The sequence below is a fragment of the Trachurus trachurus genome, assembly GCF_905171665.1.
Source record: "Trachurus trachurus genome assembly, chromosome: 12".
NCBI classification, from domain to species: Eukaryota; Metazoa; Chordata; class Actinopteri; order Carangiformes; family Carangidae; genus Trachurus; species Trachurus trachurus.
Window position 1 is genome coordinate 8,146,972 of NC_139908.1, and position 13,657 is coordinate 8,160,628.

The 13,657-nt window shown below is 43.9% G+C and overlaps 1 protein-coding gene across 1 annotated transcript in view; it reads left to right on the forward strand.

The window, feature by feature from the left end:
* Positions 1 to 351: 351 nt before the first annotated feature.
* Positions 352 to 13,657, forward strand: part of col27a1a (collagen, type XXVII, alpha 1a) — a gene marked incomplete at both ends in the record, with an annotated part of 75,620 nt that continues 62,314 nt past the window's right edge. The window contains 3 exons of the mRNA XM_083984231.1: positions 352 to 404; positions 5,498 to 5,568; positions 11,522 to 13,029. Of these exons, the coding sequence (XP_083840357.1) occupies positions 352 to 404; positions 5,498 to 5,568; positions 11,522 to 13,029 (1,632 nt within the window). The remainder of the gene's footprint in view (positions 405 to 5,497; positions 5,569 to 11,521; positions 13,030 to 13,657) is intronic.

Genomic DNA, 13,657 nt, shown 5'->3' on the forward strand with positions numbered 1-13,657 from the left:
GATGAGTCCAACGCTCCTGACTCCGTAACCCCCTCATCCAAAAGAACCCAGCTTTCTCTCTCTCTCTCCCTCTCCGGCTGCGCGGCCCTCAATCTGGATCGGCATAAATGAATGAAACACAGGGGAATATCGACAGACAACCGCACAGGAAAACTCTCTGTCAAACCAGCCTGCCAGAAGGAATTTATGTCGGGCTTGACAGGCAATTCAACATGAGTTTTTCCCTCTGGAAGTTCATCTCAAGCTTGTCAAATGTGTAAAACGGCGACCGGTGTCTTTTGCCCCCTTTGCAAAGGAGTCACGCTGTGATTAACGGATCAGGTTTTTGACTGCCAGGACAAATGAATACAAATGAATTTAGGCACCCGAAGGAGAGATTGCAGAACCTCTCATCTAGACACAAAGTGAGTAACATTTATTTTTAATTTTTACTCTCATTGTGTGAGTATGTGTGTTGTGATGAGAGGTGTGACCGGTCTGTGAGACTCTGTTAGAGACTTCACTTAGGGGAACTGTTTAAAGCTCCATGTGCTTTTTACCTGTGATATGCCGGCTGGCTGTGGTCCAGCACTGCTGTCCACTGGGGACCAGTGAGGCTTTGTGTGGGCTCTGTTTGGACCGTGAGTGTCATTTGTCACCATTTGTCCCTTGTGTGACAGTTACCATAATCTTTTCTAAACTAGAGTCTATAAATTCAAATCTATTCCTCTTTTATTTCTCTATTATCCTAAACTGCACAAAAAGTCCAGGTTCATTTGTTTAGACTGTATCTTATATCCACCCCCCCTCTCCTCTCCTCTCTTCTCTTTGCTCCTCAGTGCACAGTCCGACTGTGATGTGCACAAAGAAAAACAGTTCATCTAAGTGTTTGGGAGTCTCTCTGGCAGACCGGTGCATGCAGACTTTGCTTGAACAGTGTTTACTAAACTGACTCATCTGATAGAGCGAGCAAAGCCAGCAGTTATTCAGACATATAAAGTTTCAGGAGAGGTTCATCAGCATCCACTCGAGCCTTTGATAGGTTTTGTTAGGATGCTTTCCATGTTTTCCTGTTTATACACTCCACAGCGTCCACAGCCACACACACATACACACACACACACACATACACCACAGGGGGGATTTTTTTCTGTCAAGGTAGATGATATTCCCAACTTTGAAGAAAAGCCTGTTACAGTTTATAGTTTGTTTGTTTATAAAATAACATTAGGATATGGAATGATTTCATCCACTTATCAATTTATTTAAGATATAGAATACAGATGTGCAAGAGTTTACAGCCCAGATTTGCACATACACTGTTGATCTGTTGTAATCCTTCGCTATAGACCTTGGTGCAGCGGCCAGATCTTGCACAATTGGAGCAGACAAGTCATTCATTCATTTATACATGTGTGCATCATCCTCACCTTTTGATTGATCTGTGGTTTTACTGGCCACTCAACATCTGGTTTAGGTTCAGATAGTGGTTGAGATAGTGGGATATACAGTCATCTGGGGAGTAAGGAAAGTCCAGACAAGTTGGCTGAATAGTAACAGTCCATCTCACCTATTGTGGGATGCTGAGCAGAGACGGTGACATGTTATAAGGGAAAACACCTTGGGAGGAAGTTTACTTTATAAGCTCATAAATGTCGCCACGGTTCAGCAGTAGTGCTGCAACTGCATCGCTCATTTCCAAAGTTGCGTTTGGTCGTGATACAGAAATCTACCTGTGAGGTGTCAGGCTGTGCGGAGCATCAACACCACACATGTCCACATGGTGTCGCCCTCTGTGTCTAACTCCTGGCTCCTTACATGCAGCTATTCATGAGCGATGTGTTGATATACTGTATTTTGACAGATTTATTCTCACACTGAGAAAACAAGAGTCTTTTTTTTTTAAGTGAAGGAGCCCAACCAGACACGTTCTGATTGGTCTAATTAATTTCAGTCGCCAGTAAAAACCCCCAAGTTGAGGGATTTATCATAATGAGTCACACACAATTTTACACTTTTCATCTCCTCCCCAGTATAAAATTAATTGGAACAAGGCTGACGAATGTGAAGTATTTGATAAACTGAGATGAATCGCTTAGAGAGAGGGGGAAAAAACATTCAGCAAAGGAAAGAAACAGATAATGGACATACAAGTAAACCAGTGGTCTGAAGACATACCAGTTACACTCTCCTCCTCATTAGCTTTAGTGTCTGTTCATCCCTAGGAATTTTCCACTGTGTGTGTGTATGTGTGTGTGTGTGTGTGGACTGAGGGGGCAGGATCACCTTTGGGAAATCCTTTCAGGGAATCATTGAGTTGTCCGCTCTTGTGAAAGGACACCATACTGGCTTCTCAGTGGCTTTTACTCAACCTTTGACTGGTCACTGGCCCACAGACGCACTGCTGTGTGAGCGTGTGTGTGTGTGGAGAGGGGGGTCGAGAGGTTAAAATCAGAGTTTAGACATGGCTAATGCAGCCTCGTTTTAGGGCAAAGAGATAAGGACAGTGATGGAAAAAACCATCAGCAGGGAGTAAAGAAGAACCACATAACGAGAAGGAGAGAAACATATGATCATTATCGTATAATGAGGCGCAAAACACTAAAACAAACAAACACATACTCTTATTTTATGTATATATTATTCCTTTAAATGAGAGGAGGAGGTGTTTGCGCTAATCAGAGTTAAAACCAGCAGAGGGTCAGTGATGCTGTCAGCAGCACAGAGCAGTATTCTTCCCCTCCTGCCATCTAAGTGTGAGTTCAGCTGCTCGCAGCACAACATATAGGTTACACTGTGCGGTTTCATGTACGACTTCGGAGGAGGTATTATTCATCGGGTCTGTATTTTGTCCACTCAGCCAGAATCCCCTGGGGGAGTCTTGTCATAGCTCACTGTTGCAGCATGAAAACCCACACAGCAGACAGATGTCGGCCGCGCTGATTTTTAAATGTCCACTGTGCACAAATCCACCTCAGTTGCAACCAGAGTTACCAGACCCCACCCCCCCACCACCACCACCACCACCAAAACCTGTCACAAACACTTCAAAAGCACCCCAATGAAAACCTAAACAAGCCACAGAGAATTTTTTTAATGCGAAAAGCCAATGAAAACAGCCGCCGTTGCCCGGGAAACTCGGTCCAGTTTCCACAGATGTAAACAGCCTGGGGGACAGAATGAGCGTTATTTGCTGCAGTGTTAAAAAAAAAAGAAAAAAAAAAAGAGCAGCATTCATGACTCATTTTCAGAAAGCGGATCTCTGCTCAGCTGATAAGAAACTGACTGACTGAGGCTGTAACCAGCTGGACGTCTGGGAGACACACACACATACACACATGCAAACACACACATACACACACACACACATCCTGAGTAACCACAGCCAGCTGTGTGTGGCGATGACTGTGATGAAGCTTTATTAGCAGCTAGGAGAGCAGGAGATGTGGACACCGTAAACACACATAGAAGCACGTCGCCATCACACACATACACTTACATATGTACACACACACACACAGGCTGATTATAATCATTCAGAGCAGTGAGGGGAAGCAGCCACAGGTGAATATGGAGTAGGGTTGCAAAATTCCGGGAATTTTCAAAGTTGGAAACTTTTCATGGGAATTAACGGGAATATATGGGAATAAACAGGAATAAATGGGAATAAATTTGTAATTTACAAAATTGAAGGTTGGCCCTAAACAGGGAACTTAAATATAGTTGGGGAACATATATTGTAGCATAATCTTGGCTGAAACAACCAGATTCAATGCAAGTACACTTGAACATCTAATATGCTATTCCTCCATCACATGCAACATTCATGTTTTTGTTGTTCAGTAAAATAATTGATTGTTCATACAAGAATTAAAACTTGATAAAGTTCTACTCCCAAATAAATCTGTCGAAATGTCATGTTTTTTAATTGTATTACTTTGCATGGATGTCTGCTTATGACAAAACAAAAATATTTACATTTATGTTTGGATATGATACAGTTTGTCCAGTTAATTCCCATACATTCCCATAATTCCCATGGAAGGGATTTCCAAAATTCCCCAGCTTAACTTCCCATGCAAAGTTTCTGGAAATTTACCGGAAATTTACTGGAAATTTTCCGCCCCCTTTTGCAACCCTAATACGGAGTAATATTTCCAAAGAGAAAGAGAAAGAGACAGAGAATCGACCTTTTCATGTAGCTCACATTGTTTCCTGGGACAGAATGTGTTTACACAATAGTTACCGTCTTTTCCCACATTTATGTATTTGGAGATGTCGGCCCACACCTGCGTCTGCCTGCTTTCTCTGTGGCCCTCCAACCACAGCTGCTATACACATTTCCTCCCCCCCCCCACAGCCAGCCAGCCAGTGTGTGTGTGTGTGTGTGTGTGTGACCATGTGTGTGTGTCTGGACGACCTCCAGCGGTAAACAGTGGCTCCCCTGCCTGTCACCAGATCTCAGTCCCCCACTGTGCTCCCGGTCCACTTGCCAATCAGTCGCCCCTTAGCTTTACTGCACACCTGGATGTGGTGAGGCTGTTGAGAGACAGGCCATCTCATTTTTTTGTTTTGTGTGTGTATGTGTGTGTGCATGCATTGGTTTTGGGAAGAACGGTTGATGGATAAGTCTACTCTAGTATTTCTGCCGTACAAACCGCAAGTTGAAGCTGTCTGTGTGTGTGTGTGTGTGTGTGTTTTGGAGAGAGGTTATCCTCTGAGTTGTAAGTGCTTTTGCAGAATCCAGTTCCCATTTGTTATTCACATGATATCTGACTGCGGCTCAGTCAGTTGCGAAGCATATGGTTTTGCTTGCGTCTGTGTTTTGATGCGATCATGTAAAAACAGCGTTTGTGATACAGAAAACATCTCAGTCTGTCATGTTTTTGTGGTGTGTTGTGTTCAGGACACATGCCACAGATTAACCTAATCACATCAGCTCTGTCTTCATTAAACTGAACTCCAGGATGCTCCTCAGCCCGATGCACTGGTACCACTTTCTAACAAGGCGCTCTTTACGAAGCTAATGGTTTTATTAAAGGTTAATAAATACTTTACAAATGCTTTCATCATTTGTTACAAGCATTAATAAAAAAACAAAACAACTTTTGTGTTGCCAGGTTGTGAAAAATGCCTGTGTCTTATTTGATCTGTGTGACCACCTGCACAAAAATCTATTTATAAACAACTAAACTTTATTTACAGCTGTAGTCTCTTAGATAATTAAAGCCGCTTGATTAATGGCTTATCTTTCACTTTATGGGTTATTAGAAAGTGAGAAACCCATGAACAGAATTTAACAACCTGGCAACCCAAATTTCTGTTCGTATAAAGCATTTGTGGTAATTTGATTAATTATTTAAATGATGTATGAAAACCATTAGTCACGACTTATAAAGGGGTTTTATAAAGCGTGCCTTATTAGAAAATGGTACAGAATTATTTTAAGAGATAAACATCAGTAATTGCATGAGTCAGTGCTGCCTGTTTCTAACCTCCTCTCCTCTCTTTCCCCCAGGAGAGCCCTATTGCTCTGTACCGTTTTATATTGTACTTGTTACCTGGGACTTACACAAGTACACTCTGAAGGTAAGACATGGCAACCACTCTCAAGTCACTCCTCTTTATTTCTTTATTTCTTTCTCACCTCTTTCTTTTTCTCTGAGAAGTTTTTACCAGTGGAAAAAACTGTAAAATATTATTGGAGCACTGGGGGGGGGATTGAAGGTGGGTAGGTGGGTGTAAAGGGAGAGGGAGGGGGAGGATTTAGAGTTATTCGTTGCCTGTTTAGTCATTACCCAAGCACGTAAACACATAGCTATGAGAATTGGGCCAGCGGTTGTCATGACGACGCGCGTTGTTGAGTAAGCTAAGTCGAATGAGCAAGGGAGCGATCATCAGATCACAGATCCGGAGGCCGGCACCTCGCTACAGAATCCAATTCTCCATGTGATTTACAGTGTTTAGCAGCCGGGACGTAGAGGTCACCGTTGCAGACACAAGATAAACCACTTTAAATACACAACAACTACTGCTGAAGTCCCTCTCGGCAAAATATTTAGCTCATCTCAAATCTTATCCAATCCACTTCAAGTGACTACAATCAACATTTTTAAAAATATATATAATAATATTTTAACACAATGGTCAGTGTTTTGGTTTTGCTCTCATAGCTTTGTTATTTGCTGCAGCAGGCGGCTGTTTACAGTGAAAGAAAGAAAAAAAACGCCTTTATAAACCCAACAAATGCTACTCGCTGCTGGTGAACAACATGGTGCAGCATTCAAAGAACTAAAGGACCAGGTGATTCCCTCAAGAGCGGGTGGAGACCAAAACGGAGCCAAAAGAAAGTTAATGTTGGACGTGACATTCATCAAAGTGGCCAAAAACTTGAAATCCAGATGAATGATCATGCTGCTGCTCTGTAACTGCTGTAGTAGTGCAAAAGCTGATTATACAGTATGTCAGTGTAGTGGTGGTCACAACTTTTTTTTTTTTCCACTTCTCCTACAGTACTGTAAGTGGCCAAAACATCTGTTACTGCCAGTTTAATGAAGAAGGTGCAAAGGAAGGTTGTGTAGTCAAGTAACTATAAAATACAGTCTGATCGTTTTTGTCAGTCAGCCTCTGTGACCACTTTTTTACTTGACAGGCTTGGTTAAATGAAAAAAAAAAAAAAAAAAAAAAGCAGCTGGTGAGGATTTGAGCCACTTTTTTTTGTACAATTTGGTGGTTTCCCCTGATGAAAAGTTATAGTTACAGTCCAGTGAATCGGCCCCTTCTCTCCGCTCTTGTCATTTTGATTGAGACTGACAAGGCGCAGGGTTGAATAGGCCTCATGCACATAGTGACTGAAAACTGATGGCAGACAAAACCCAAATGTCAGTTCCGTTAATTACAACAAGACTGAAACCTTTTTTTTTGTTACACTTCAAATCATTGTTCAGTGACAAAGTCAAAGTCTGTGTGGTAAAACAAAGCTGCTATGGTGATTTTACGGGCTGACTTGTTACATTTAGCCCCCAGCCATCCCACCTCTGAAATCCAGACTAGTGGTGGAAAACAACCACAGGTAAATATGTTAAATACGGAGTAATATTTCTAAAGAGAAAGCGAAAACCGCTTTATTTTGATCACATATTTATATGTTTCCCACATTTATGTATTTGGGATTCAGACTTCAGAAAAAGTAGGTAACTATATAATAGGCCTACAGAAAAACTTTCCTATAAATGGAAATAAATAAAATACTGCACTGTACTTCAATGACGACTGACTGAGTTGATCTCAGCTTCTGATTTAGCTGCTTGGCATCAGTCTTCAAGTTGTAAAGATGTCTATGACCAATATGACAGTTTCAGAGAGGCTGAACTCACAGCTGCATGCGCTCTCTCTGTAGTTATAAACTCTGCAGGCGGCTCTGACGAGGTGAACGTTGAGATGCTGCCGGAGCAGGAATGCCCCTTCGCAAGCTCTGATCACCACCTTGTTAAGAAGAAGTGTATCCCACGGGATCTCTCAGGGTGGTGGACAGCTGGCTCAGGGCCGGACAAATGTTTGCCCAACACTCCCCTTTGGTGCATGAGCACATTGGCTAAAAGCTGCTTATTGTACTGTGAGATCATTTTATTTCGGAAAACGGTCAGTTTCGGTGGTAGATTTGTGACATCACTGCAGTGGCATGGATTCAGAGGTGACATGATGCGACTGAGACAACTTAGCAATGACCTAGTGCTTAAGTTTGCAGCCAGGAATTATCCCAGCACAGGCTGACGTATCGGCTAATATACATTTTAATTTGTATAGCCCATGACATACAGTAAATAAGCATTTTGATAGAATGCCCCAACTGCAAGGCGACACTTTGCCATTTCTGTTCTTCAATTCCTTACCCATACACCTGCAACATCAGCTAATTTATCAGTCAGTAGTTGCATGCAACATAGTGTAAACAACTTCCATTGTTTTGTTGTGGCTGTGAGTCTTTCCTGGATTCCCTTTCACCTCATTTCCCTTTTCCTAAAAACGAGTCTCGGGAGCAAATCCCTGTTTTTCTGTTTAATAAATTTGCAAGAAAGTTTTTCATTTTCACAAGTGCTGACTCCAAAACCAATGTTGTGGGAATACTTGTAATGTATTGCTGTGGGGATGACCTTTCCATTAAGAAATGTCATAAATGGCTCAGTGTAGACTCGTTTTGGCCAGACCGAGCGAGATCATTTGAGAGTGTTTGAATGAATCAGTGACTTCATCCCCTACAAGGGATAACATTTCAGAGCAAAGAGCCTTCGATATTCTCTCTGTCCTACTTGAGTGACTTGGCACGGAGCGAAGCTATGAGCTCCAGCCTTGTGTTAAACACAAGTCTGAGTGTGTGTGTGTTCACATCCACACAGCGTGCTGTATATCTAAAACCATGTGGTTAACGTATGCACCCAGTTATAGTGCAAGTGGTATTTAAATACAGCAGTTTGCAGACAGAGGCCTGTATGTACAGAACAGATAGATGTAATGCACCCCCCTGCCTCACTGCCAAGTCCTGTTGTCCTTTTCTGCAGAGGAGACCACACAGACAGGAGAGCTCACTGTGTGGATGGGTATACACTCACTGAAACCCATGTAGCTCTTATTTCATCAGACTATTTTATAAAGCCCTAATGTTTTGAAGCAAGGGAAAGTCTTACAACCCTAAAGGGCATGGAAAGACTGTAAAGAAATGGCTGTGTAAGAGGACTGCTTACATTTGCATCAATTTCCACAGTGTGAAATGATTGTTTTAGATGTGTGTGGTTTTAGTATAATCTTATATAAAATCACACAGCAGCAGTCGGTCTTTACAAGTCAGTTTTTGTTTTATATTATACATTTTCTGCAGAAATCCTGAGTTGAGACCGGTGACTGCAGATCAGATTCCCGCTCATTTTTGAACAACTTTTCCATGCAATTAAATCCAATGTCCGGATGCCCTGACAGTGGTCTAATGAAGCAGACATCGTACTCTAGAAAGACAAGCATGTCATTGAAGCCCACCACGCTCTGTATGGGTTCACGAGCAACTCTGAGAACATCCCATCCGTCCTTCGTTTCCCCTCATCTTTCCCGCTTTCCGTCATCTCATCAACATTGCTTATCCAACTTTTCTATGTTTTCTATACACACATCCCCATTAGGCAAGGCCCAGCGACCCCAGGTCAAAGTGAGACAATAAAGATGATTAGGGGCCTGGGTCTGAGATCACAGGTCATATGGAGAGGCGTTGGGACCACTCAGACTGAATGGCTGAAAGGCTGGAAAACTCTGCTGTGTTTCCAAACAGAGAGATGCTGTGCTGACTTGTGGTTACTGTTGTCGTGTTGTAAACGTTTAGACTGACTCCTCTGATGAGGACGGAGAGGAGCGAGGAGACAGGGAGGTCGTCTGATGATGCCGGCGATGTCCATCGGTTCATTAATCCCCTATAGCTTTAACACAAAGACGCCATGCCTTGATATCAGTGAAGCAAATACTTCCAGCACATATACTTAACATACAGTAACAAGCACTCAGATGTGCTAATTGGTGTGGAAGTAATATAGTTCTGTCATAAAATGTACATTTAGATCCTGAACTCTGCCCCTTGTGCCTGCAAATTCACAGACACATACTTGTGGGCTTTATACAGTAACGATTTTCTCCTCGCCTCATATGGCCAGCTGGTTTCTAAGAGCGGATTAGGTCCTTTAGCCTGATTGTGCGTTCCTGGTACTGGATGATTTGGCCTTGACTGAGCCCCCCTCACAATTACCTCCAGCAGCCGTTATATGTTTCCAACAGCACTGTGTGTGAACTTCAACGGCAAAGTCTTGTCCCGCTCCATGATTTCACATGACCTTGACTAGATGTAGGAACTATGATAAAAGGATTTTCCTTATTTTACTGAATTCATACCTTGATAATCAGTATAAAAAGCAATCCTTGTTGTATCCCTGTTGGACTTTCTATTGCACATTTCCTTTGTTTTCTATTCTCAGTGTCAAAATAAAAAAAATATCCAAAGTTTATGGAACTCATTTAGCCTCCTCAAAGGTATACCCTCACGAGAACAAAACCCAATTCACAGACCGAAGACTGGAAGGCAAAAATTAGGTAAACAGTTGGAACCGCTGTGCTTTGGTTTGGCTTTGAAACTTTACATTATTTTGTTGTTACCCTTTGGAGCCGTTAAACTGTGGCCACATTAGACTTGCATTTTATTGTGAGCGAGTCCTTTGAGTGTCTGCAGGCGTGTGCGGTAATAAAAAAAAAAGAAAAAAAAGCTATATGGTGGTAGCCATTTGTTGTGTGCATGCTTAAAGCTGTTTTATGCTTCACTGCAGTCATTCAATCAAAGTTACGCCACAACTTGCTTTTCTGGGGAGATGGCGCACAAGTCTTGCAAACCGCTGACATTTGAAACTAAAGCCGCCACACCACCTCTGCAGCATCTGCCCCCTCACAGAGCCTGAGCTAACCAAGGTCACCCCACACTCCCCGACCATCAGTCTAGTTTAATGTCAGTCTGGACCTATACATGGTCATTTATTTTGGCCTACAGCTGCAGTAGACAGCCTACAGAAGCAGTTTGGCGGCCTCAAAACCCAGTGAGTTTATTATTCCTTGTATGTCATTTCTTGTTTTAACTGTTTTGTTCCCCTTTTCTTCGCCCTGCAGCATTTGAGCTCCTTTTCTATGGAGCTACTGTTCTGTATTGGCTTACAGATGAGTCTGACATGATATGAGGCTTTGATGCCGCCATGCTTGTCGTGTGCAATGGCAAAACATGGATTGGCTCTATTTTGTTCTTGGAAAGTCATAGTAAAACTGGCACGTAAGCCGTTGTATTCAATCCAGCTGCCACTGGCAAAGATAGATAAAATATTTTTGGTGAACATCAACTGGTTCAGGAAGAGCAACTGAGTCCAGAGTGTCCTGTTAATAATTTGAAGATGTGTAACAGGTTCCTTCAGCATGATTGCTATCCTTCCTGTTGACGTGTGTTTGTAATTGTTGCTCAAGGGTCTGCATTTTTAAGTGTTACCACATCAACAAAACTGGCATTAATTCTGTCCATTTCTGGCACAAACAAAAGGAAAGGTTTCAGTCCAGATGTATCAGTGCGAAACAAATTACTCTCCTGTACCCATTCAATTGTTCTGCCACCGGTGTTTGAATTTTTTTCAACACTAAACTTCCCCTTCGTGGAGGGGCTGTGGCTCGGGTGGTTGAGCAGGTTCAACATTGATCTCTGGCTTTGCGGTACAAAGCCTGGCTCCCCACAGCCAAGGTGGCGTCAGGAAGGGCATCCACAATAAAAAACCTAAGCCAAATCAAACATGCAGATGGTGATCCACCAGGCCTTTAAAGTCTTTAAACTTAAATTAGATCTTTCCAGGTTTCTAAACAGAGGACATAATAGCAGGCTTTCATTTTCTCTATTGTCTAACTGCCCTCTTGTGTAACCTTCACAAACAACTCTGTCATAATTACTTGCACCTCTAACATTGCTCTCTTCCCCTCTATCCAGATGTGGACATCCTCCAAAAGTTGGGGCTTAAGGGAGAGAAGCCGTCACGCTCCGTGCCAACAGGGGTCATTCCATTCAGATCAGGGATCATCCTCAACCAGCGGGCGCACATCGAGGCTCCATTGCGCTCCGTCTTCCCAGCGGCCGTCTGGTCCAACCTGGCATTGGTCTTGAGTGTACGCTCGCACCGTGTCAACAGTGCTTTCCTCTTCACCCTGCTCTCGGACCGTAAGAAGCTCCTTCTTGGTCTGCAGCTTGTACCGGGCAAACTGGTCCTTCACACGGGACCAAACACCTCAGTGGCACTGCCCTATGAGCCCCACGATGGTCAGTGGCACCAGCTGGCAGTTGGAATAAATGGACAGAGAGTGACTCTATATGCCTCCTGCGGAGAGCAGAGTGTTCATGCAGACTTTGGGTGGGATAGTGAGGAGGGACTGGCTCCAGAGCTCCAGAGCTCCTTCCTGCTGGGGCGGACAAGCCAGCAGCAAGCCTCAGCACACTTTGAAGGAGCCATCTGCCAATTTGACCTGGTCCCTTCTGCACAGGCAGCTCACAACTACTGCAGGTACATTAAGAAACAGTGCAGGGAAGCTGACACATACAGGCCTAACCTTCCTCCGTTGCTGCCAATCCTACCACGAGAAACAAACATCACGGCTACCGCTGCTACCCCGAAACGTGGTGGCCCAGAGACGGCCAGGAAGCCCACGAGGCTGAGCCTTGCCAAGAGTGTTGCCGCTGCTGCTTCAGCTGTCAGATATGTGGCCCAAACAATGAAACCCAAACCTGGGGCCATTCCTACCCCCCTGCTGGGAACTGTGATGCCCGTCACGGTCCAGCTCGGTTTGGCCACTCCACCCATGAAGGTCAGGACCGAAACTGTCACAGCACCACTCAGGACAAGAGCACCCCCAACAAAACCACCGACCCCAAGACCCTCAACTTCTAAAGCTTCAAATCAGAAAACCTTCAAGCCCACTCCCCCAAAGCCCACTCCTCACAACGGCCCCAAAAAGACAACTGCAAGAACAGACGGCAAGAAAAAACCTACTATTCCAGCCACTACCAGCACCAAACCCTCCAAGACAAAACCTGACCACGCCTTATCAGACCAAGATGCAGTTCCAAAGAAACCACAACCCACCGCAGCCAAGAAAACATCTCCCAATCCTAAAGTTACAACGTCCAAAGCCACTCCATCCAAACCCAAAACAAACCCAGTCAAAGTCGTCCCTTCCAAACCGTCAATATCCAAAGTCAGCCCTTCAAAATCAACCGTCTCCAAAACTACAACTGCTAAAACCTCCAAGCCAGTCTCCAGACAGGCCAAGCCAACGAAGCCAGTCAAAACAGCCAAGGCTCCAGTCACCCCGCCACCTACCAGACCTTCGTACAACACCGTAACACCACCTGCCACTGACGGCTTCCAAAGCTGGGACGTCCCACCTACTCAGTTCTCCCTGCTGGCTGGACCTATAGGACAGAAAGGAGACACAGGCCCACAGGTAAGCACCTCTGGTCTGTCGGGTTGGGCTTTGAGTCTTTGTGTGTCTGTCCCATAAAGACTACAGAATTAGTATAAACAGTATGTTCTTGAACAGTGTTTTTGACATGGATCAATTGCTACCTATATGTAACACCATATGCATAGATGTTGGGGAAGCAGAGCACAAAAAAAGCATCTAAAAATAAAAGAGCAGTATGGTCTCCTTGATAGTGAGCAAGAAAACACATAAAGAGACTTCAGGTGAGCCCCATATGACCTTGATATTGGTACAATAAAGTTTTTGCAAACTTCAGATGAGCAAGGAACATGAAGGCCAAGTCTCAGCTGTTTGTGCTGGCAGTTGTGGGTGGTGAGTTTGATGGTTTATGTTAGCGAAGAGGTGAAAGTGAGCGACTACCTCTGTGAGAGACGTTCCCAGTCTGTTCTGGTCTTTGTCACCGCTGAGAGGGCCAGGGTTTCGACTCCAGTGCTCTGGGGCTAGAGACATAAGAGACCGCAGAGATATGTAGGTTAATGTGGCACTATTTCCTTTCCCACACAGGTTAGAAATCTTGCTTTCTCTCCCTCCTGTCCTTCTTCCTGTGTGTGCACCAGAACCCTCCAGGCTGGGTGTGACGTGTCAGGTC